The following is a 22102-nucleotide window of genomic DNA, read 5'->3' as shown; positions in this document are numbered from 1 at the left end:
ATAATTTAAAATCTAGACAGAAAACAGACACAGAAAGCTAATCGAAAAAGAAACACAAAATAGCGTCGAACTTCCATATCCAGGCAAAAGAGAGATACGATAAGATTTACTTACTAGCTAAAGTTTCTACAATCCTGTGATCATCAAAGAGATAAAAATGAAAGAATGTTTTATTCTTTAAACATCCAGTGTGGTCATGCCGGTGCTCGTGTTTCTCGTCGTGGGTTTATAGTCCTTGATTGTGCAGAAATGGCCTCCTCCGGTCTGATATTATACACCTTTCATATTTGGCATAACTTCGGGAGGGTCGTGTGAGACTGTACAGGTGCTGTGAGTCGAGCCACTAAAGACACATGGGATCCACTGAGCAACAGATGTGTCCGTTCTGGAAGAGAGACGGGGAAATACATCATATACTGGAAATACAACTATAAATCAGACTGTTTGTGCATTTGATCATCTAATTGAGTGTTGTTGTTTTCTAAATAATAATACAAAACTATAATATAAAAGTATATGGGTAACACTTTTACGATAAGGTTCATTAGTTAACATTAGTTAACTACATTAGTTAGCATGAAGTAATAATGAACTGCACTTATACGGCATTTATTAATCTTTAATGTTAATTTCAACATTCACTAATACATCATTAAAGTCTTGTTAATGTTAGTTAATGCACTGTTTGCTTATTTGTGTAGTTATAATTGTTTTGTTTGTATGTACAATCAAACCAAACTTTATTCAGACAGCTTCAACATTCCTCACATTATCACAGTTTATTCGCTATAGTTTAGAAAATGGTAATAAAATATGAGCAGAACTCAGTTGATATTTGACTGGTTTTGTCCGTCCTTCTGTTAGACTGTCTCACACATGAATTATGTTGAATATCTGTCAGCTGTTAAATTTAACTACACAATTAGATAATACCAGTTTAGCTCAACCAGTGACCAAGCAATGCTTCATTTTGTTCAGTCTGTGTGTAAAAAGAGCATTAGCAATTAAAGACAAAACACTTCAGCAAAACATGATCAGGTCAAAGTGTCTGGATCATATCATTTTTGGTCGTAAATTTGTATAAATGTCACTGGTAGTCACTATATGAAGAATTATTTGGGTATAATATGTCACAGTTTATTTTATTTTGCTCTCTTCACTTACATAAATGAACTATAGTGTCCTGATCACAATTAAAACAATATCAAAAATTATATCTGGTGTCTGAATCATTTTTGGTTTGACTGTATATCCCTGTCTCTTTGTTTATTTGTTTGCATGTCATGTTTTTTTGCTTGTTTTTATATTTGATCATGTCTCTGCAAAAGTGTGTGTTTTTTTGTTAGCTGTAAGTACCTTGCACTGGCACAGTGTGCACTCCGTGCCGTGTTTGACCCAGGACGAGCCGCTGAAGCGTGTGATCCCGTGTTCGTCATCGCAGGTCTTGGTGATGTCGTTGCGGACGGCATGAGCCTGGCACGGGTCCGAGACGCAGCGCGGGCAACACTCGCCCTCGGGAACCAGCGTGAACTCACAGTCCGCCGGCGGGCAGGACAGGGGCCAGCAGTCCACTTCACCCTGCTGAAAACACCCAGAGAAACCAACAATACTTCACCCTGCTGAAAACACCCAGAGAAACCAACAATACTTCACCCTGCTGAAAACACCCAGAGGAACCAACAATACTTCACCCTGCTGAAAACACCCAGAGAAACCAACAATACTTCACCCTGCTGAAAACACCAACAGAGACACCAACAATACTTCACCCTGCTGAAAACACCAACAGAGAAACCAACAATACTTCACCCTGCTGAAAACACCAACAGAGAAACCAACAATACTTCACCCTGCTGAAAACACCCAGAGAAACCAACAATACTTCACCCTGCTGAAAACACCAACAGAGAAACCAACAATACTTCACCCTGCTGAAAACACCAACAGAGACACCAACAATACTTCACCCTGCTGAAAACACCAACAGAGAAACCAACAATACTTCACCCTGCTGAAAACACCAACAGAGAAACCAACAATACTTCACCCTGCTGAAAACACCCAGAGAAACCAACAATACTTCACCCTGCTGAAAACACCCAGAGGAACCAACAATACTTCACCCTGCTGAAAACACCCAGAGAAACCAACAATACTTCACCCTGCTGAAAACACCAACAGAGACACCAACAATACTTCACCCTGCTGAAAACACCAACAGAGAAACCAACAATACTTCACCCTGCTGAAAACACCAACAGAGAAACCAACAATACTTCACCCTGCTGAAAACACCCAGAGAAACCAACAATACTTCACCCTGCTGAAAACACCAACAGAGAAACCAACAATACTTCACCCTGCTGAAAACACCAACAGAGACACCAACAATACTTCACCCTGCTGAAAACACCAACAGAGACACCAACAATACTTCACCCTGCTGAAAACACCAACAGAGAAACCAACAATACTTCACCCTGCTGAAAACACCAACAGAGAAACCAACAATACTTCACCCTGCTGAAAACACCAACAGAGAAACCAACAATACTTCACCCTGCTGAAAACACCAACAGAGAAGCCAACAATACTTCACCCTGCTGAAAACACCAACAGAGACACCAACAATACTTCACCCTGCTGAAAACACCAACAGAGGAACCAACAATACTTCACCCTGCTGAAAACACCAACAGAGGAACCAACAATACTTCACCCTGCTGAAAACACCAACAGAGAAACCAACAATACTTCACCCTGCTGAAAACACCAACAGAGACACCAACAATACTTCACCCTGCTGAAAACACCAACAGAGAAACCAACAATACTTCACCCTGCTGAAAACACCAACAGAGAAGCCAACAATACTTCACCCTGCTGAAAACACCAACAGAGAAACCAACAATACTTCACCCTGCTGAAAACACCAACAGAGGAACCAACAATACTTCACCCTGCTGAAAACACCAACAGAGAAACCAACAATACTTCACCCTGCTGAATACACCAACAGAGGAACCAACAATACTTCACCCTGCTGAAAACACCAACAGAGAAGCCAACAATACTTCACCCTGCTGAAAACACCAACAGAGAAACCAACAATACTTCACCCTGCTGAAAACACCAACAGAGAAACCAACAATACTTCACCCTGCTGAAAACACCAACAGAGACACCAACAATACTTCACCCTGCTGAAAACACCAACAGAGGAACCAACAATTCTTCACCCTGCTGAAAACACCAACAGAGGAACCAACAATACTTCACCCTGCTGAAAACACCAACAGAGGAACCAACAATTCTTCACCCTGCTGAAAACACCAACAGAGGAACCAACAATACTTCACCCTGCTGAAAACACCAACAGAGACACCAACAATACTTCACCCTGCTGAAAACACCAACAGAGAAACCAACAATACTTCACCCTGCTGAAAACACCAACAGAGAAACCAACAATACTTCACCCTGCTGAAAACACCAACAGAGAAACCAACAATACTTCACCCTGCTGAAAACACCAACAGAGAAACCAACAATACTTCACCCTGCTGAAAACACCAACAGAGGAACCAACAATACTTCACCCTGCTGAAAACACCAACAGAGGAACCAACAATACTTCACCCTGCTGAAAACACCAACAGAGGAACCAACAATTCTTCACCCTGCTGAAAACACCAACAGAGGAACCAACAATACTTCACCCTGCTGAAAACACCAACAGAGAAACCAACAATACTTCACCCTGCTGAAAACACCAACAGAGACACCAACAATACTTCACCCTGCTGAAAACACCAACAGAGAAACCAATAATACTTCACCCTGCTGAAAACACCAACAGAGAAACCAACAATACTTCACCCTGCTGAAAACACCAACAGAGACACCAACAATACTTCACCCTGCTGAAAACACCAACAGAGAAACCAACAATACTTCACCCTGCTGAAAACACCAACAGAGGAACCAACAATACTTCACCCTGCTGAATACACCAACAGAGAAACCAACAATACTTCACCCTGCTGAAAACACCAACAGAGAAACCAACATTACTTCACCCTGCTGAAAACACCAACAGAGGAACCAACAATACTTCACCCTGCTGAAAACACCAACAGAGAAACCAACAATACTTCACCCTGCTGAAAACACTCAGAGAAACCAACAATACTTCACCCTGCTGAAAACACCAACAGAGAAACCAACAATACTTCACCCTGCTGAATACACCCAGAGAAACCAACAATACTTCACCCTGCTGAAAACACCAACAGAGACACCAACAATACTTCACCCTGCTGAAAACACCAACAGAGAAACCAACAATACTTCACCCTGCTGAAAACACCAACAGAGACACCAACAATACTTCACCCTGCTGAAAACACCAACAGAGAAACCAACAATACTTCACCCTGCTGAAAACACCAACAGAGAAACCAACAATACTTCACCCTGCTGAAAACACCAACAGAGACACCAACAATACTTCACCCTGCTGAAAACACCAACAGAGAAACCAACAATACTTCACCCTGCTGAAAACACCAACAGAGGAACCAACAATACTTCACCGAGCTGAAAACACCAACAGAGGAACCAACAATACTACACCCTGCTGAAAACACCCAGAGAAACCAACAATACTTCACCCTGCTGAAAACACCAACAGAGAAACCAACAATACTTCACCCTGCTGAAAACACCAACAGAGGAACCAACAATACTTCACCCTGCTGAAAACACCAACAGAGAAACCAACAATACTTCACCCTGCTGAAAACACCAACAGAGACACCAACAATACTTCACCCTGCTGAAAACACCAACAGAGAAACCAACAATACTTCACCCTGCTGAAAACACCAACAGAGGAACCAACAATACTTCACCGAGCTGAAAACACCAACAGAGGAACCAAGGCAAGGCAAGGCAAGGCAAGTTTATTTATATAGCACATTTCATACACAATGGCAATTCAAAGTGCTTTACATAAAAGAAATTAAAATAATAAAAAGAAATAAGACTAATTAAAACAGTTAAGAAAAATAAAAAAAATAAAATACAGTACAGTACAAACAGTCGGACGAACATTGGCACAGTGCTCATTCAGTAAATGCATAGCTAAACAGATGTGTTTTGAGTCTGGATTTGAATGTGACTACTGTAGGAGCACGTCTGATCTCCTCTGGAAGCTGGTTCCAGCTGCGGCTGGCATAATAGCTAAAAGCAGATTCACCATGCTTTGAGTGAACCCTTGGTATTTCTAGCTGATATGATCCTAGTGATCTGAGTGATCTGTTGGGTTTATATTCAGTGAGCATATCTGCAATGTATTGAGGTCCTAGGCCATTGAATGATTTATATACCAGTAATAATACTTTAAAATCAATCCTAAATTTAACTGGGAGCCAGTGTAAAGACCTGAGGACTGGTGTGATATGTTCATATTTTCTAGTTCTGCTCAGAATCCTGGCGGCAGCGTTCTGTATGAGCTGCAACTGTCTTATGGTCTTTTTGGGAAGGCCAGTGAGGAGTCCATTACAATAATCCACCCTGCTGGTGATGAAAGCATGCACAAGTTTCTCTAAGTCTTGTCTGGAAACAAAGCATCTAATTCTTGCAATATTTTTCAGATGATAGTATGCTGATTTAGTTATTGCTTTGACATGACTACTGAAACTAAGGTCTGACTCTAGTGTCACACCAAGATTCCTGACTTGATTTTTAGTTGTTTGACACCTAGAGTGAAGGTATGCATTCACCTTGAGAACTTCATCTTTGTTTCCAAATGCAATGACTTCAGTTTTGTCTATGTTTAACTGAAGAAAGTTTTGACACATCCAACTTTTGACTTCATCAATGCATTGGCACAGGGAGTCAATGGGGCTGTAATCGTTAGGCGATAGGGCTAAGTAGATCTGTGTGTCGTCTGCATAGCTGTGGTAAGCAATTTGGTTCTTTCTCATTATTTGGCTCATTGGGAGCATGTACAGGTTGAACAGGAGTGGCGCAAGAATTGAGCCTTGAGGGACTCCGCATGTCATGGACGTCCACTCAGACTTATGGTCACCTATACTCACATAATAACCTCTCCCATCTAAGTATGACCTGAACCATTTTAGGACTATCCCAGAAAGCCCCACCCAGTTTTCCAGCCTGTCAAGAAGTATGTTATGATCGACAGTGTCAAATGCAGCACTGAGGTCGAGTAGTACCAGCACTGATATTTTGCCTGAATCAGTATTTAAGCGAATATCGTTTATTATCTTTATGAGCGCTGTCTCTGTGCTGTGGTGCGGTCGGAAACCAGATTGAAAATTGTCAAAGTATCCATTCGAGCTTAAGAATTTGTTCAGCTGATTGAAGACAACTTTTTCAATGATCTTGCCTATGAAAGGAAGATTTGAGATCGGCCTATAGTTGCTTAATATGGTCTTATCCAGATTGCTCTTTTTCAGGAGGGGCTTGACAACTGCAGTTTTTAGGGAGTTTGGAAAACTCCCAGAGAGAAGTGAGGCATTTACCACTTCTAGAAGATCTGCTTCTAAACTGTTTAACACACTTTTGAAAAATGATGTGGGAAGTGTGTCAAGAGCACAGGTTGATGTTTTAAGGTGTCGTACGGTTTCTTCCAAAATTTTGCCATCAATTTCTTTGAAGTCAGACATATGACAATACTACACCCTGCTGAAAACACCCAGAGAAACCAACAATACTTCACCCTGCTGAAAACACCAACAGAGACACCAACAATACTTCACCCTGCTGAAAACACCAACAGAGAAACCAACAATACTTCACCCTGCTGAAAACACCAACAGAGGAACCAACAATACTTCACCCTGCTGAAAACACCCAGAGAAACCAACAATACTTCACCCTGCTGAAAACACCAACAGAGGAACCAACAATACTTCACCCTGCTGAAAACACCCAGAGAAACCAACAATACTTCACCCTGCTGAAAACACCAACAGAGAAACCAACAATACTTCACCCTGCTGAAAACACCAACAGAGAAACCAACAATACTACACCCTGCTGAAAACACCAACAGAGACACCAACAATACTTCACCCTGCTGAAAACACCAACAGAGAAACCAACAATACTTCACCCTGCTGAAAACACCAACAGAGACACCAACAATACTTCACCCTCCTGAAAACACCAACAGAGAAGCCAACAATACTTCACCCTGCTGAAAACACCAACAGAGAAACCAACAATACTTCACCCTGCTGAAAACACCAACAGAGAAACCAACAATACTTCACCCTGCTGAAAACACCAACAGAGAAACCAACAATACTTCACCCTGCTGAAAACACCAACAGAGGAACCAACAATACTTCACCCTGCTGAAAACACCAACAGAGAAACCAACAATACTTCACCCTGCTGAAAACACCCAGAGAAACCAACAATACTTCACCCTGCTGAAAACACCAACAGAGAAACCAACAATACTTCACCCTGCTGAATACACCCAGAGAAACCAACAATACTTCACCCTGCTGAAAACACCAACAGAGAAACCAACAATACTACACCCTGCTGAAAACACCAACAGAGACACCAACAATACTTCACCCTGCTGAAAACACCAACAGAGAAACCAACAATACTTCACCCTGCTGAAAACACCAACAGAGACACCAACAATACTTCACCCTCCTGAAAACACCAACAGAGAAGCCAACAATACTTCACCCTGCTGAAAACACCAACAGAGAAACCAACAATACTTCACCCTGCTGAAAACACCAACAGAGAAACCAACAATACTTCACCCTGCTGAAAACACCAACAGAGGAACCAACAATACTTCACCCTGCTGAAAACACCAACAGAGAAACCAACAATACTTCACCCTGCTGAAAACACCCAGAGAAACCAACAATACTTCACCCTGCTGAAAACACCAACAGAGAAACCAACAATACTTCACCCTGCTGAATACACCCAGAGAAACCAACAATACTTCACCCTGCTGAATACACCCAGAGAGACCAACAATACTTCACCCTGCTGAAAACACCAACAGAGAAACCAACAATACTTCACCCTGCTGAAAACACCAACAGAGAAACCAACAATACTTCACCCTGCTGAATACACCCAGAGAAACCAACAATACTTCACCCTGCTGAATACACCCAGAGAGACCAACAATACTTCACCCTGCTGAAAACACCAACAGAGGAACCAACAATACTACACCCTGCTGAAAACACCAACAGAGAAACCAACAATACTTCACCCTGCTGAAAACACCCAGAGAAACCAACAATACTTCACCCTGCTGAAAACACCAACAGAGAAACCAACAATACTTCACCCTGCTGAAAACACCAACAGAGAAACCAACAATACTTCACCCTGCTGAAAACACCAACAGAGAGACCAACAATACTTCACCCTGCTGAAAACACCAACAGAGAGACCAACAATACTTCACCCTGCTGAAAACAGTCTTCAGTGTCACATGATCCTTCAGAAATCACTCTAATATCATGATTTGATGCTCAAGAAACATTTATGATTATTATCAATGTTGGAAACACTTCATGTTTTCATGGAAACTGATACATTGTATTGTTCAGGATTCTTTGATGAATAGAAAGTTAAAAAGATCAGCATTTATTTGAAATGGAATCTTTTGTAACATTATAAATGTCTTGTCACTTTGCATCAATTTAACAAATACTCGAATAAAGTATTAATTACTTTTTTTAAAAATCTTACTGACCCCAAACTTTTGATCGGTACCGTATTATAATTATTATTATTTTGGCATTTTTAAGATTTTAATAATTTCTGTGAATTTTTTTTCCCAGGTGTAGAAATCAAAATTGTAATATGCATTATTTCCTAATAATACTAATAATAATATGATGATGATGATATTAATATTATATAGTAATAATGTATATTTTTGTATTATAATTTAAATTATTTTATTAATTCAAACATTTCATTCGAGTCGTTTTACCTAATATACAGTATCTTATCTCTATCATGAAATCTAGTAATCTTCATTCCATATTTTGGGTTTGTTTTCCCTGATGGAAAGACTAAATTATAAATGCGTATATGTGCTGAAAGTTAATTTTCTATTTTTTTTTCATGAGCGAAAAACACAAAACTACAATATTGATATCATGGGTCTTTAATAAATGATCCAAAATGTTAACTGCACATTGAGATGCTCAATAAAAAAGCAGGCTTATGCATGCGCAGGTGCTTTGCAATATTGTGTGTAAGTAAGAATAATTTTAGATAGTGAGATGTAATCAAGTTGACATTTAAAGCTTTCCTCACGCTGAAGCACCACAATAATAACAGTCAAACACTCATCCGGCGGCTGGAAACAATATCATTTCTGCTATATTGCATGGATTTCTGAGCGTGGGTCTCTGTTGGTTCACCAGCTATCAATAACAGCAAAGCACTGACTCCCCAATACATCCTCAAATACAGGTCATATATTTCAGGTCTGGCTGAGCAGAGATTTGGCCGAGCGTTTTCATTTCAGCCGAGCTAACACACAGGAGGCGCTCTGACAGCCCTGTGAGATGCATGAGTCTTTTTGAAGTCTTTCCCTCGAATTCTGATTGTGTTTTGATCTCACGCGGTCCGGCTGCTTATCACCGCTGGAAGGGTGAAACCTGTTTACCCGAGCTATTGACCAGAGCTCTGAGTTTATTGCAGCATCTGCATTTTTCTTGCATGGAATGTAATATATTTTCCTGGATGCATATTTATCAGCCTGTAGTTGTGTTGGCGAAGCGTTACACACTGTGCTCTATATACTGTTTACTATACAGTGATGAACATTTCAAACTATAGTATGCTATACTGTTGTCACATGACCTCATTATTACATCAACATTGTTCAGGAAATACCACTTGTTTATATGGTTTTGTTTAAAAATGATAAAAAAAGGATTAAACATGCAAAATTGCTATATTTAATTTACATTGATTTTTGTACACAAATAGGATAATAATAATAATAACAACAATAATAAGTATTATTATTATTATAAACTGAATTAAACATTGGCATTTCTAAGATTTTAATAATTTATGTGATTTTTTTTTCAAAATTGTAACCATAATTGTGTAAAAATACTTTTATAAATCAATGTAAATGTTTAATCCTATTTTGTGTACCTACATATATAATTTTTATTTTTTACATCTTTTATTATAGCAACTAAATCAACCAATTATTTTAAGATCATATTTTCAATAATATAAGTTAATGATGTATTTATTATTATTATTAATTATTATTGCTGGTGTTATGAGCATCAGCATTTCAAAGATTAAAAAAAAAAAAAAACATTTTTGTTTGTTTTTAAATTTAATATAATTTTCCATGGCCTACTGTAAATGTCCCTGATGTTTCTCTCTGTATTTTCCTCTGCTTCTTCCTCATGTGTTTGTGTCTGAGAGAATGAAGCGGTCGCTGTAACGGCCCCTCGGAGCGCCAGTGTTAATGAGAGCCAGAGTTAATGAGCGCACGCTTGATCAACGAGCCTCGTCTCCGCCCACCGCACAGATGATTTGTGGGAAAAGAGTCGAGCAGGAGGGGGTCACAACAAGCTGCTTTCCTCCACAAAACCCCCTCATGAATGCAAATATGACATTAGCATTTGACGAGCATATGGCTGGAGGAGGAGAGGTGTTTCGAACACTCGGTAGGGAGCATCGAGATTCATATCACATACGAGCAGCTCAGAGTCCATCAAGCTGCGTTTATTTATTATTCTTTGATTATCGCTGAGTTTTTGATGTTTGGAAAGATACTAGAGGTCTCAAACTCGAATTACCTGGGAGCCGCTAACTCATGTTCTCCATCGGGGGCCGAAAATAGGTGTTTTTACAACCACAAATTTGATCTATATACAGTTATTATTGTATTTAGTGCTTTAAAGCCAACATGAGCGGTTTCCATCCACTTCACATTTTGATTTATCGCATAAAACACTGGATGGAAACACGCTCAATTAAGGCGGATAATTTCATTATCCGAAAAAATTCCTCAAAACCTCATGTGACTTTGCCTCAGTGGAGGCTGTGATTGGATAACTGGAGTAACCAGCGGACCAATGGCGTCACAGCATCTCTAATGTTGGTTTGGTGGTTCTGAAATGCCGGAGTCGAAGTGTGTGATCAGAATGATTTGGTTTAATTCCCTCCAGAAGCGTCTCACACGAGTGTGTTCCCGAACACCAGCATCCGAACACAAGAGATCATGACAGCGTTTACTGTGTTACGTCTGACGCTCTGAGACACACTCATTTATGATGGAGGGAAAGAGGGAAGAGCCCGATTGCAGAAACGTAAATTTTTTGTGCTAGCTTCCCAGGAAGTGACGATTTTGTTCTCTTGGACACATGGGATGGAAACGTTGCTTTATTCACAAATGTTTTATGCGGTATTACAATGTTAAGTTTGCAACTTTGGATAAAAACACAGCTAATGACTATTTCAGGGTTAATAAAGTTAATGAGAAAGCCCCTCCTTATAAGTAACTCCTCACTCCCCTCCTCACTGCCATATAAGGAAATCATCAGAGTCTGAAATCCCCTCCCACTCCCTTATAAGTAAATCATCAGAGTCCGAAAGCCCCTCCCACTCCCTTATAAGGAAATCATCAGAGTCTGAAATCCCCTCCCACTCCCTTATAAGTAAATCATCAGAGTCCGAAAGCCCCTCCCACTCCCGTATAAGGAAATCATCAGTCTGAAAGCCCCTCCCACTCCCTTATAAGGAAATCATCAGAGTCTGAAAGCCCCCCCACTCCCTTATAAGTAAATCATCAGAGTCCGAAAGCCCCTCCCACTCCAGTATAAGGAAATCATCAGTCTGAAAGCCCCTCCCACTCCCTTATAAGGAAATCATCAGAGTCTGAAAGCCCCTCCCACTCCCTATAAGGAAATAATCAGAGTCCGAAAGCCCCTCCCACTCCCTTATAAGGAAATCATCAGAGCCTGAAAGCCCCTCCCACTGCCTTATAAGGAAAATCATCACAGCCTGAAAGCCCCTCCCACTCCCTCATAGGAAATCAGAGTCTGAAAGCCCATCCCACTCCCTTATAAGGAAATCTAATTTCGGTTAATTAAGTGCATCATCCAAGTATTTAAAGTGCCCTTCTTTTATTTGTAATTTTCAGTGAACACTATTCATTTTCTAATTTTCATTATGCACGCTATACTACAAATTGTCATAGAATAGTGCATAAGTATGTGAATTGGGACCCACTCCTCGTTTCCATCACATCCCTGTGGTAGAGTGTAAGTGTGTGCTGTGCTTCTCACCAGACACTGGCAGCGCTGGCAGCTCTCAATCCAGGTGTCTCCACTGGAGTACGTCAGCAGTCCGTTCTGATGGAGACACTGGGACGTCAGGCGCGGGTCGCACTCCGGACAGCAGAACAGATCCAGCGTGGGATTGTCACAATCGCACACCATCCGTCTGCACATGACCCGACCCGACTGCAGGAGACAGGTGAAACACACGCGTCAGGAAAACCACAGCGAATCCAGCAAAAAGAGCTTCTGAAAGCAGAGATCAACTGTAGGCCTACATTTTTTTATTGTGTACTAAAATAACAAAAAATTTAATTATACCATATTTTAAAAACAACACAAAATTACTCAAACATTAAAATAAAATTTTAGATGCTAAAATAACACTGCTTTGTCTTACTGTAACTACACCTTTTTCCTTTTTTAAATAAATGAATTGTTAACCAAATATGTTCAAAATAGATTTGCAAATATATTCAATCAATAAGACACTAGGCCGTGTGATATAGTGATTTTACTACAGTGGATTGGAAATACTTTTCTAGGCGAATTTTATAGCCAATTTTATTTCATGTAAAGTTATTTTCATGTATCCTTGCATATTGATAAGTACATATTTAGAAATAAGTTTTTAAAAAAGATTTTTAATATATATATATATATATATATATATATATATATGATCACACATGTAAACATTTTACAATTATTTTTATTAAAAAAAAATTTGATGTATATATTTAATGTTTTTTTTATATTTACACATTGTAACATTGTGTAAATATACAAGTATATATATATCGTTTTTTATTAAATGTATATATTTATTTTAATGTTTTCCTTATATTTACACATCATTGTAATATTTGTTGTACTGCCTTTAATTAATCTTACTGCAGCTGCACTATTTACAATGTCTTTTTAATAGATTGATGTTTTAATAGACATTATGCCACAAATGCTGTTGATAAACTTTTCAAATCTTGTTCTTGTGATCATGTGACCTCTCAACATGTGATATTAAATCTATAAGTGTTAAATCTATAATATTAAATCTAGAGTGTTTTGTAACAACAGGAGCTTGTTATGAAAGCATAGATGAACAGTAAACAGAGAATTTACCGCTCAAGTTTCAGCATCATATGACTTCAGAAGAGTTTTTGAAGAAGCCGAAGCGGGTAAAGCAAATACCCTTGATAACTCTGTGACACGGAGCAGAGAAAGTCTCATGTTCAGTCGAGCGGCCAGAATCTAATTCTGAATGACAGCTCTCCCTCTTCCACGTCAATTAAACGCTTTCGGCTGATTAAGACTGATTCGCTCACTCTGTCCTTCACCATGAGCGTGATAATTGGTAGATTGATTATTTAATATCTGAAAAGCCATCGTGCTCGTCGCCTCCTCCAGATGCAAGAAAACATTTCAATTAAATACTTAATTACCGACTGTGACCAGCCAAATTGATGGAGGTCAATCGCTTAAATGAAAATGTGACTCCTCAAGCGCTTCCGATCAAAACAGCAGCACAAAACTGAGGAGCAGTTTGTGCTAAAAAATCATAATCTAACATAACTAAGTATGTTGCCATTTATTAGAGTATATATTCAAGAAAAAAGATTTCACCATAGTTGAGTCTAGGTGAATTAAACTCGTATTTTCTTTAGTTATATTCTGGTTTCTTTATTTGTATCATGTGAAAATTACCACAGAATTTAAAATAAGTATTTTGTTATAATATTGATAAAAATACTTTATTTAAAACATTATAATGATATTATATACAATATTATTATTATATTATATTTAACCATTATTTTTATAAAGAATTACAATTCAATCTTTACAGATTGTTGTAATATTTGTTGTACTGTCTTATTATAGTTATCTAAAGCTAAAACCAAGCTAAAACATTTTTGCTACTTGAAATAAACATTAACTGAAATAAAATAAAATATATTTCATTTTTTTATGATTTTCATTCAGTTTGACTTGATGTGCTAGAATAACTCAAATAAAACTGAAATAAAAATAAAACTAGTCTTTTTATAAAAGATAAAACGGATCACTGAAGATTTTATTTTATGTAAAAAAATTATTTTCAGGTTCCCTTGCATGTATCAAGTGAAAATTACCAGGAAATTGAACAGAAATATATATTTTTTTCAAAAGTAATTTTTTATGATTTATCTATTTTTATGATTTTATATATTATATATATTAAGTGGCTTTAAAGGGTAACTCTCGCCAAAATGCAACCTAGGGTCTATTTGTTAAAGCATAATTAGAATGGAAACGCCACTTTTAAGTTTGACTGTATTTTCGTTTTAGGTTAAAATGCCTTTTGAATGGGAGTGAATGGGGCACTTTTATGATAGCATCAAAAATCGCTATTTTTAAAACACTAAGAAGGCTCGACACAACATGAAACTTTGCTGGAAGTATCACCAGGGGCTCGACACATGATCTCGAGCATTGAGAACAGTGTTTGTGTACACAGAGTTTACTAAAGAGAAAGATTTTGAACAACTCACTGTCTCTGTGTCCGCCGGCATTATGACAGTCAAAAATAGTCGATCTCCGAATGCAACGTAACAGGGAGGAGAGTAAAGATGGAAAGCTCCTAAAGCTTAGTTCAATATAAATTCACGGATAATTTGTTGTTTTGTTGTTAGTGAAAATCAATATTGACCTTGTATTTGAAAAAGGATCCTCATATAAACAATACTAAAATTCAGTCAGTTCATTCGCATTCGGAAATCGACTATTTTTGCCTGTCAAAATGCCGGCGGACACACAGCTACAGTGAGTTGTTCAAAATCTTTCTCTTTAGTAAACTCTGTGTACACAAACACTGTTCTCAATGCTCGAGATCATGTGTTGAGCCCCTGGTGATACTTCCAGCAAAGTTTCATGTTGTGTCGAGCCTTCTTAGTGTTTTAAAAATAGCGATTTTTGATGCTATCATAAAAGTGCCCCATTCACTCCCATTCACAAGGCATTTAACCTAAAACGAAAATACGGTCAAACTTAAAAGTGGCGTTTCCATTCTTATTATGCTATTAAAAGAAAGTTTGCCTCGGGTAGATTAACAAAAAGAGCCTAGGTTGCATTTTAGCAGAGTTAAGTACTTACGCTTTAAGTACTATGTAAAAATAAGTACAATGTACTTTTTGTATTCATGTTGTATTGTAAAACACTTTTGCTGCTCTTGAGGTGTGATACGGGTAAGGTTAGGCACAGGTGAGGTTTAAGGGTGGGTTAAGGTGTATGTGAAGGATCAACTGTGTAATTACAAATGAAATTACATAAATTAATTACAGCTGTAATTACATGCAGGTATTTTCAAAATATAAGAATAATGTAAAAACTATGTATGTACACAATAAGTCCATTGTATCAAATTATTAATTTTAATGTTAGTACATAGTAGTTAAAGCCACTTAATAGTAAGTGGGACCCATTAGGTCATGTATATATTTCATTTAAAAGCCTGTTCTTTTGATCATGTGACCTTATGCATCTGCCCTTCACATCTCAGGATGACACAGTGAAGCCCTAGTGATTTATCGTGACGCTCTGTCCAGTTAAACCTAATGGCTTTCACAGGACCTTCACCATGACCTCAAAGATGACAGCTTACCCATAATGCATCACTCTCACTGACCTGACACGAGCAAACAGAGCATCTGTCACTGTCCAGGACCCAGATCTGCCCGTTGTGCTTGACCTTGGTGTCGTGGATGCAGTCGCCGGTGCAGTTGTGCCCGTGCGGACAGCGGCAGTCGTATCCGCCGTCCAGGTTGAAGCACACGGTGTCGTTGGCGCAGGTGCTGCGACCCGTCCGACACTCGTTGATATCTGTCGGATGAGGTGAGAGTGTGTTAAACATACACAGTGTTTGAGAACTGGGTGTATGTGTGTGTTTGGACTGTACCTTTACAGGACTCTCCATTTGCAGTGAAAACCTCGTTATCATGGTAACCCTCGCGGCACTCACAGTGATACCAACCAGGTAAATTCACACAGGTGGCGTGTGTGTCACACTGCACCAAACCCTCCGAGCACTCGTCGATATCTGAACACACACACACACACACACACAGGTCATTATCTTGTGCGCTGCCTACATGGACAGCATTTTAATGCATGTGTCTGCAACATTCTGCCCAATTCTAATGCAGTACAGCATTACACAACTAAAAATAGTCACATTTGAAATGCATGCATTTTAACACTAACTTTATGCAGTGTAAGTCACTTGATAAGCATAAATGCGCAAATGTTGATGTAACATTAAACTCTATTGATATCAGATGTAAGTCACAACAAAGAGTTGTTGGTTATGAAAAATGTCCCAAATTAGACATTTAAATAGTTAATTAAATTATATTATTATATAAAATATAAATGTATGAAAGAATGTTAATTTAAATGTAATATCAAACTACATTGCAATCAGTTGTACGACAGAGTTGTCTATGTAAAATGCACCAAATGAGTCATTTAAATAGTTAATTAAATTATAATTACATTAAATTCTAATTTTATATATATAAATCCAATATTTTTTTCAAAACTGAAATGTGTTTACCAATTTAAAAATGACCAATTATTTTAATATTTTATTTATATAACTTTTAATTGTGTATAATATATAATAAACAATTTTATATATATATATATATTTAAACTAATGTTTTTACACATCATGGCAACATTTGTTTTACTGCTTTTAAGCCCATTTTAATTTAAGAAAATTACAGTAGTTTTAACTGTAATATATCTAAGAAATGACTATTATAGTAATGAGAATCTAATGAGAATCATCAGTGAGAGAAATGAGTAAGTAAATGGGAAAAGTGGTGGAGAACGCGGGCACAAATCATAATGGTCCTAAAAATAGGCTTTATTTTCTTTTATACAAAATCATTCTTCTTTTGTTTTCTTATGATTCTGGGGTGAAATATGACCAGGACATGTTTTCATTCACCCACAGACACCAGCATCTGAATCCAATCCCATCTTCAGACAAATGGCTTTCGCAATTCAGACATAATGAGTCAAATTATATTAAATTAGACGGCAGTGGGCGACATTAAAGCGATTATTACTCAGACGGTCATGGAGAAAGAGACGCGAGGAAGATTTTCTCAATGATTAAACACTCACAGAAGAGATGAGACTCTGTTCTGATTAAAGCTGATCATTATGAAAATGATTCTTTACACATGGAGTCATCAGCAGCCAATCACAGCGCGACCTCACTGCAGTCAGGTGATCACTGGGAGGTTAACGGGGTTTCTGGGAGTTTTCAGAGACCAGATTGAAGGATAATTATATGAAACTGATATTAAACGTGACCCATCCTCTGATTATTTTTGTGTTGGCGGCGAAGTTGAGTAATATCAGAGATGGATAAAGGGAAACTCGTTGAACAATTAAATAGGGTATATGTCGAACGTCGCATGACGAAACCGGAAACCTGGTCTCATTGCATCCGCTTGTCATAGAAAGTGTTAACAGCCGTATGAACTGACGCCGATATCTATGGAATTTTAAGGTAATCAGCTAACCTACCTATCTCACTTTGTTATTGGCGTTTTATTCTATTTAAATATCTAAACGTTAGTGTGAAGATTTTTTTTTTTTTTTACTTTTAAATATCGATCTTCACATGCGAGGGACATTGGTTATGATCATCTTTGCTCGCTCCTTTTAAGTTATCTTGAGTAAAACAGTAAAAAAATGCATGAAGCACATACAAAAGACCTGAACCGGAAGCGATGCGTTCTGTTTTCCGGTTTCGTAATGCGACGTTCGACATATACCCTATTCTGGTTGTTTTGTCATTGAGTCTTGTAGAATAGTCTATGCTTTAAACACATCAATATTAATTTGTGTCTTTATTAGTGATTATTAGCAGTGGTTAATTGAGTCAGAACAATGACAGTGAAGGGTGAATGGCATTGTTTGGTTTTTCTATTGTAGGTGATGAAAGAAAATGCATGTGTAAATGTCCTTTGTTGTGAGTGTATATGTGTAGGCAGGGGTGGTTCTAAGGTCAGTGGATATTCAGGGCTTTAGCCCAAACTAAAATTGGGTATTTTTATTTAAAGGAATTAATTAAATATAAAAGCGATTTAAGGGACTGAAGAAAAAGAAAGGCTTATTGTATTAGTGAAATAATTGTAACTATTTGCAAATAATATTTTATGCATGCATTCTCTCTAAATGAAACAAGTAAATTATAGCATATTTTCAATTCAAAAAGGCTAAATTTAATTAATAAAAAAATAAATAAAGTTGAGTAATTTGCGTCACCGGATACTGTCGGTAGTTGAACATTTCTATTGTAAAACAGTCAAATATTAAATGTTTATCTATTTACATTTTACCAGGCATTCGTTCACTTCTTTAATCGTTTGACATTGATGAACTAGACCGCTGAACTTTTAGTCTTCCTAACAACAAACAGAGCGGTGCGTAATGGAGCGCATCAGAGCAGCATCAAGAATATCAAATATATTGCAGTGAATCTCTTATTTGCATCTTAAGTTTATTGCCAATAATAATGACAGGTTTGCGAAAGTGTAGAACTCGGTGAGCTCGCGCAAAACACATCTTCAGCACAGCGACTCATTTAAACGCCTCTGATTGGCCGATGCATTCAACAGACATGTCTGTGATTGGCTACAATGCTCAACGCTGCAAAAGCACGTCGTAAATACCTTTAATGCAAAGGGAAAAATATAAATAAAACTGTAGAATGCACTTTTCATGATTAGGTAATCGCGGCAGCTGTAATCTTATTCACATTTGTTATCACATCTTATTCACTGATTAATTGTTTTGCTCTATGAGAAAGACAAGGTAACAAAATATTCGGGGCTTTACTAAAAACATTCGGGGCTTTAGCCCCCTTAGCCCAGCCCTAGCGCCGCCCCTGTGTTTAGGGATTAAGATTATATTGTTGTTGTTTTTATAATATTATAGTTTTATATAATATTATTTACTATATTATATATAAATATAATATAATTTAATATTATATAATAATAAATTTGCACATTAAGTTTCTTATTTGTTTTTTCTTTTATATATTTTAGATCTTGTATTTTTTATTTATTAATTTTGTTATTAGAATGATTATATATTTAATTTTAATTCATATGTGCTTTTATACTGTAATATTTATAATATTGATAAATAGATTAGATTTTATAAAAACATTATATATTATTTATTTTATATGTATAATATTAAAAATGTATATATTATTTGTAATATTTTATTATAATATATTAATTTATATGTTTATGTTATATGTTTTTATATTGTAATATTTTAACAATTGTTTAATGAATAATATTTAATATTATATAGATTAGATTTCAAAATATATTATTTAAATATTCTATTATGTATAATAGTATATATTAATATATTAGTATTTATAATACATTAATATTATTATTATTTATTTTTTTACTTTTTATTATGAATTTTATATTATATCATATTAATAATTAACAATTTTATAGTATTATATTATATTATAACTATTTTAACATTTTAACAATAGTTTTAAAAAGTTTTATCAAGTATAATGTTTTAATAATTATATTTTAATAAACAATTGTCTTAAACGGTTCGGGAAGATTATTTATTATTTTTGAAGATTTGACATTTGGTTGCATCCTGAACGTTCAGGAACATTACTGTGAATCTGACTATAAATGGAAAGTTCTGTCCATCAACCCAAAACTCTGTCTGCAGTTTTTCCCCTGGTTGAAAAGCTGTGTGTCACACACACACACACACACACACACACACACACACACTCTCTCCTCTATCCTCCTGCGCTCACACCGGCAGAGACGAGTGGAGAATAGATGAGCGAATCTCTTTCACAGACGCGTGTGTTTTCTGCAGAATGCTGAAATGGCTCTCGTTCTCTCGAGCAGAAGCGATTGCAGTTTGCAGAACAGACTGCCTTTGAAACTGAAAAGCCGTCTGGCCGTTCAGTGAAGAAAAGAAAGAAAAAAGACAAGAAAGAGCTGGAGTTGAGTGTGGGGAATCAGTGTGGGATGCTTGTGTTTTTTATTGTTCTATTTATATCTGAATAGATGTCAGGTTTCTAAATATACGCAATATAACAGGCAATTTATTGCGTAAAGAAAAACGTTATGTTCTCTGATTGATTCTTTTATATTTTTAAATATAATTTCTTGTATTTTCTGGCAGATTGATGGAAGAATCAAAGGTGTTCTCCTAAAATCACGAATGAAGCATTAGGAAGTCTGATTCATTTTTAGGAATCAGTTCATTTGGACAGATTTTTTTTTTTAAATATTCATCGATTCATTTGAGACTTTTTAGTTTCTTATGTACAAAATAATATTTAGTTTAACATGGCTGTTCTTAACGTTATTTTCATCAGTTTTTTATTTAATAAGAGTTTTTTTTTTCATTTAAGAATGTTTTTCCCCTTTAATGGCTTTAATATAGTCTTTGTATTGCAGCTAACTACTATTTTAAAAGAGAGGCTTGTACACATCGAATGACAAACTACAGTTTAGAATAAAACTAGACTGTAAAAAATGATTATTGGAGCACGTTTTACATCTTTTGAAGAGGTTTTTTCAGTGTAGTGTCACCAGCACTGATCTTGAATTTCACAAGCTAACGGCTGATGGTTTAATGTCTCTGTTGCAGGTAATCCTGTTTTACTCGACCGCTCAACAACGCAATAAAACTGATGCATGTCAATGAGAGAGAGAGAGAGAGAGAGAGAGAGAGAGAGAGAGAGAGAGAGAACAGGTGAAAATATACAGAGGGACACAAGGATCTTCTGTCGCATCCACACATATCAGATAATCTGCGTGTGTGTGAGAGTGTGCCTGCGAGTGTGTGTGTGTGTGTGTGTGTGTATACGTGAGTGTGTGTGTGTGAGTGTGAGAGTGTGTGTCTGCGAGTGTGTGTGTGTGACTGTGTGTGTGTGTGACTGTGCTTGTGTGCGAGTGTGTCTGAGTGTGTGTGTGTGCGTGTGTGAGTGCGTTTGTGTGTGTGTGCGTGTGTGAGTGCGTTTGTGTGTGTGCGTGTGTGACTGTGTGTGTGTGCAAGTGTGTCTGAGTGTGTGTGCCTGAGTGTGTGAGTGCGTTTGTGAGTGTGTGTGTGTGTGTGTGTGTGTGTGTGTGTGTGTGTGTGTGTGTGTGTGTGTGTGTGTGTGTGTGTGTGTGTGTGTGAGTGTGTTTCTGCGAGTGTGTGTGTGTGCGAATATGTGTCTGAGTGTGTGTGCGTGAGTGTGTGTGTGAGTGCGTTTGTGAGAGTGTGTGTTTGTGTGAGTGTTTGTGAGAGTGTCTACGAGAGTGTGTGTTCGCTTTCAGCAAATCTCAGAAATAAGAATCTCATTCCAGCTCCAGTGATTTCACACACAAGAGAATCGTCATCATAATGTCTCTCAGTGAAGCCGCTGAAATCATGATCACAGTCCTCTGCACACACACACTCAAGAAACACAAGAGAATTACAGCTGGATGCGATTCATATCACCGTATCAGTATCACAATATAGTTAGCTCATCTTTAGCTCATCAAATAAACATTTTTTGGATAATTGTGGCTGGAGTTTGCAAACACAAAAAAATAGAGAGAAGAAAGGTTTAAATGAAACACCAGCTGCAAACACACACAGAGACTCACAAACACACACAGAGATTCACAAATACACACAGAGGCTCACAAACACACACAGAG

General features: G+C 37.4%; 1 protein-coding gene across 1 annotated transcript in view; it reads right to left on the bottom strand.

Moving 5' to 3' along the window:
- Positions 1-331: 331 nt before the first annotated feature.
- nell2a (neural EGFL like 2a) overlaps positions 332-22102 on the bottom strand; it is a 119286-nt gene continuing 97515 nt past the window's right edge. Inside the window, exons 16-20 of the mRNA XM_079858944.1 lie at positions 16282-16422; positions 16012-16205; positions 12357-12533; positions 1357-1581; positions 332-385 (exon numbers count right to left, since the gene is read on the bottom strand). Of these exons, the coding sequence (XP_079715070.1) occupies positions 344-385; positions 1357-1581; positions 12357-12533; positions 16012-16205; positions 16282-16422 (779 nt within the window). The 3' untranslated portion in view covers positions 332-343. The remainder of the gene's footprint in view (positions 386-1356; positions 1582-12356; positions 12534-16011; positions 16206-16281; positions 16423-22102) is intronic.

This window comes from Squalius cephalus (genome assembly GCF_949319135.1).
Source record: "Squalius cephalus genome assembly, chromosome: 23".
NCBI classification, from domain to species: domain Eukaryota; kingdom Metazoa; phylum Chordata; class Actinopteri; order Cypriniformes; family Leuciscidae; genus Squalius; species Squalius cephalus.
Note: the sequence above shows the minus strand (reverse complement) of the source record. Positions and strands in the feature narration are given on the sequence as shown.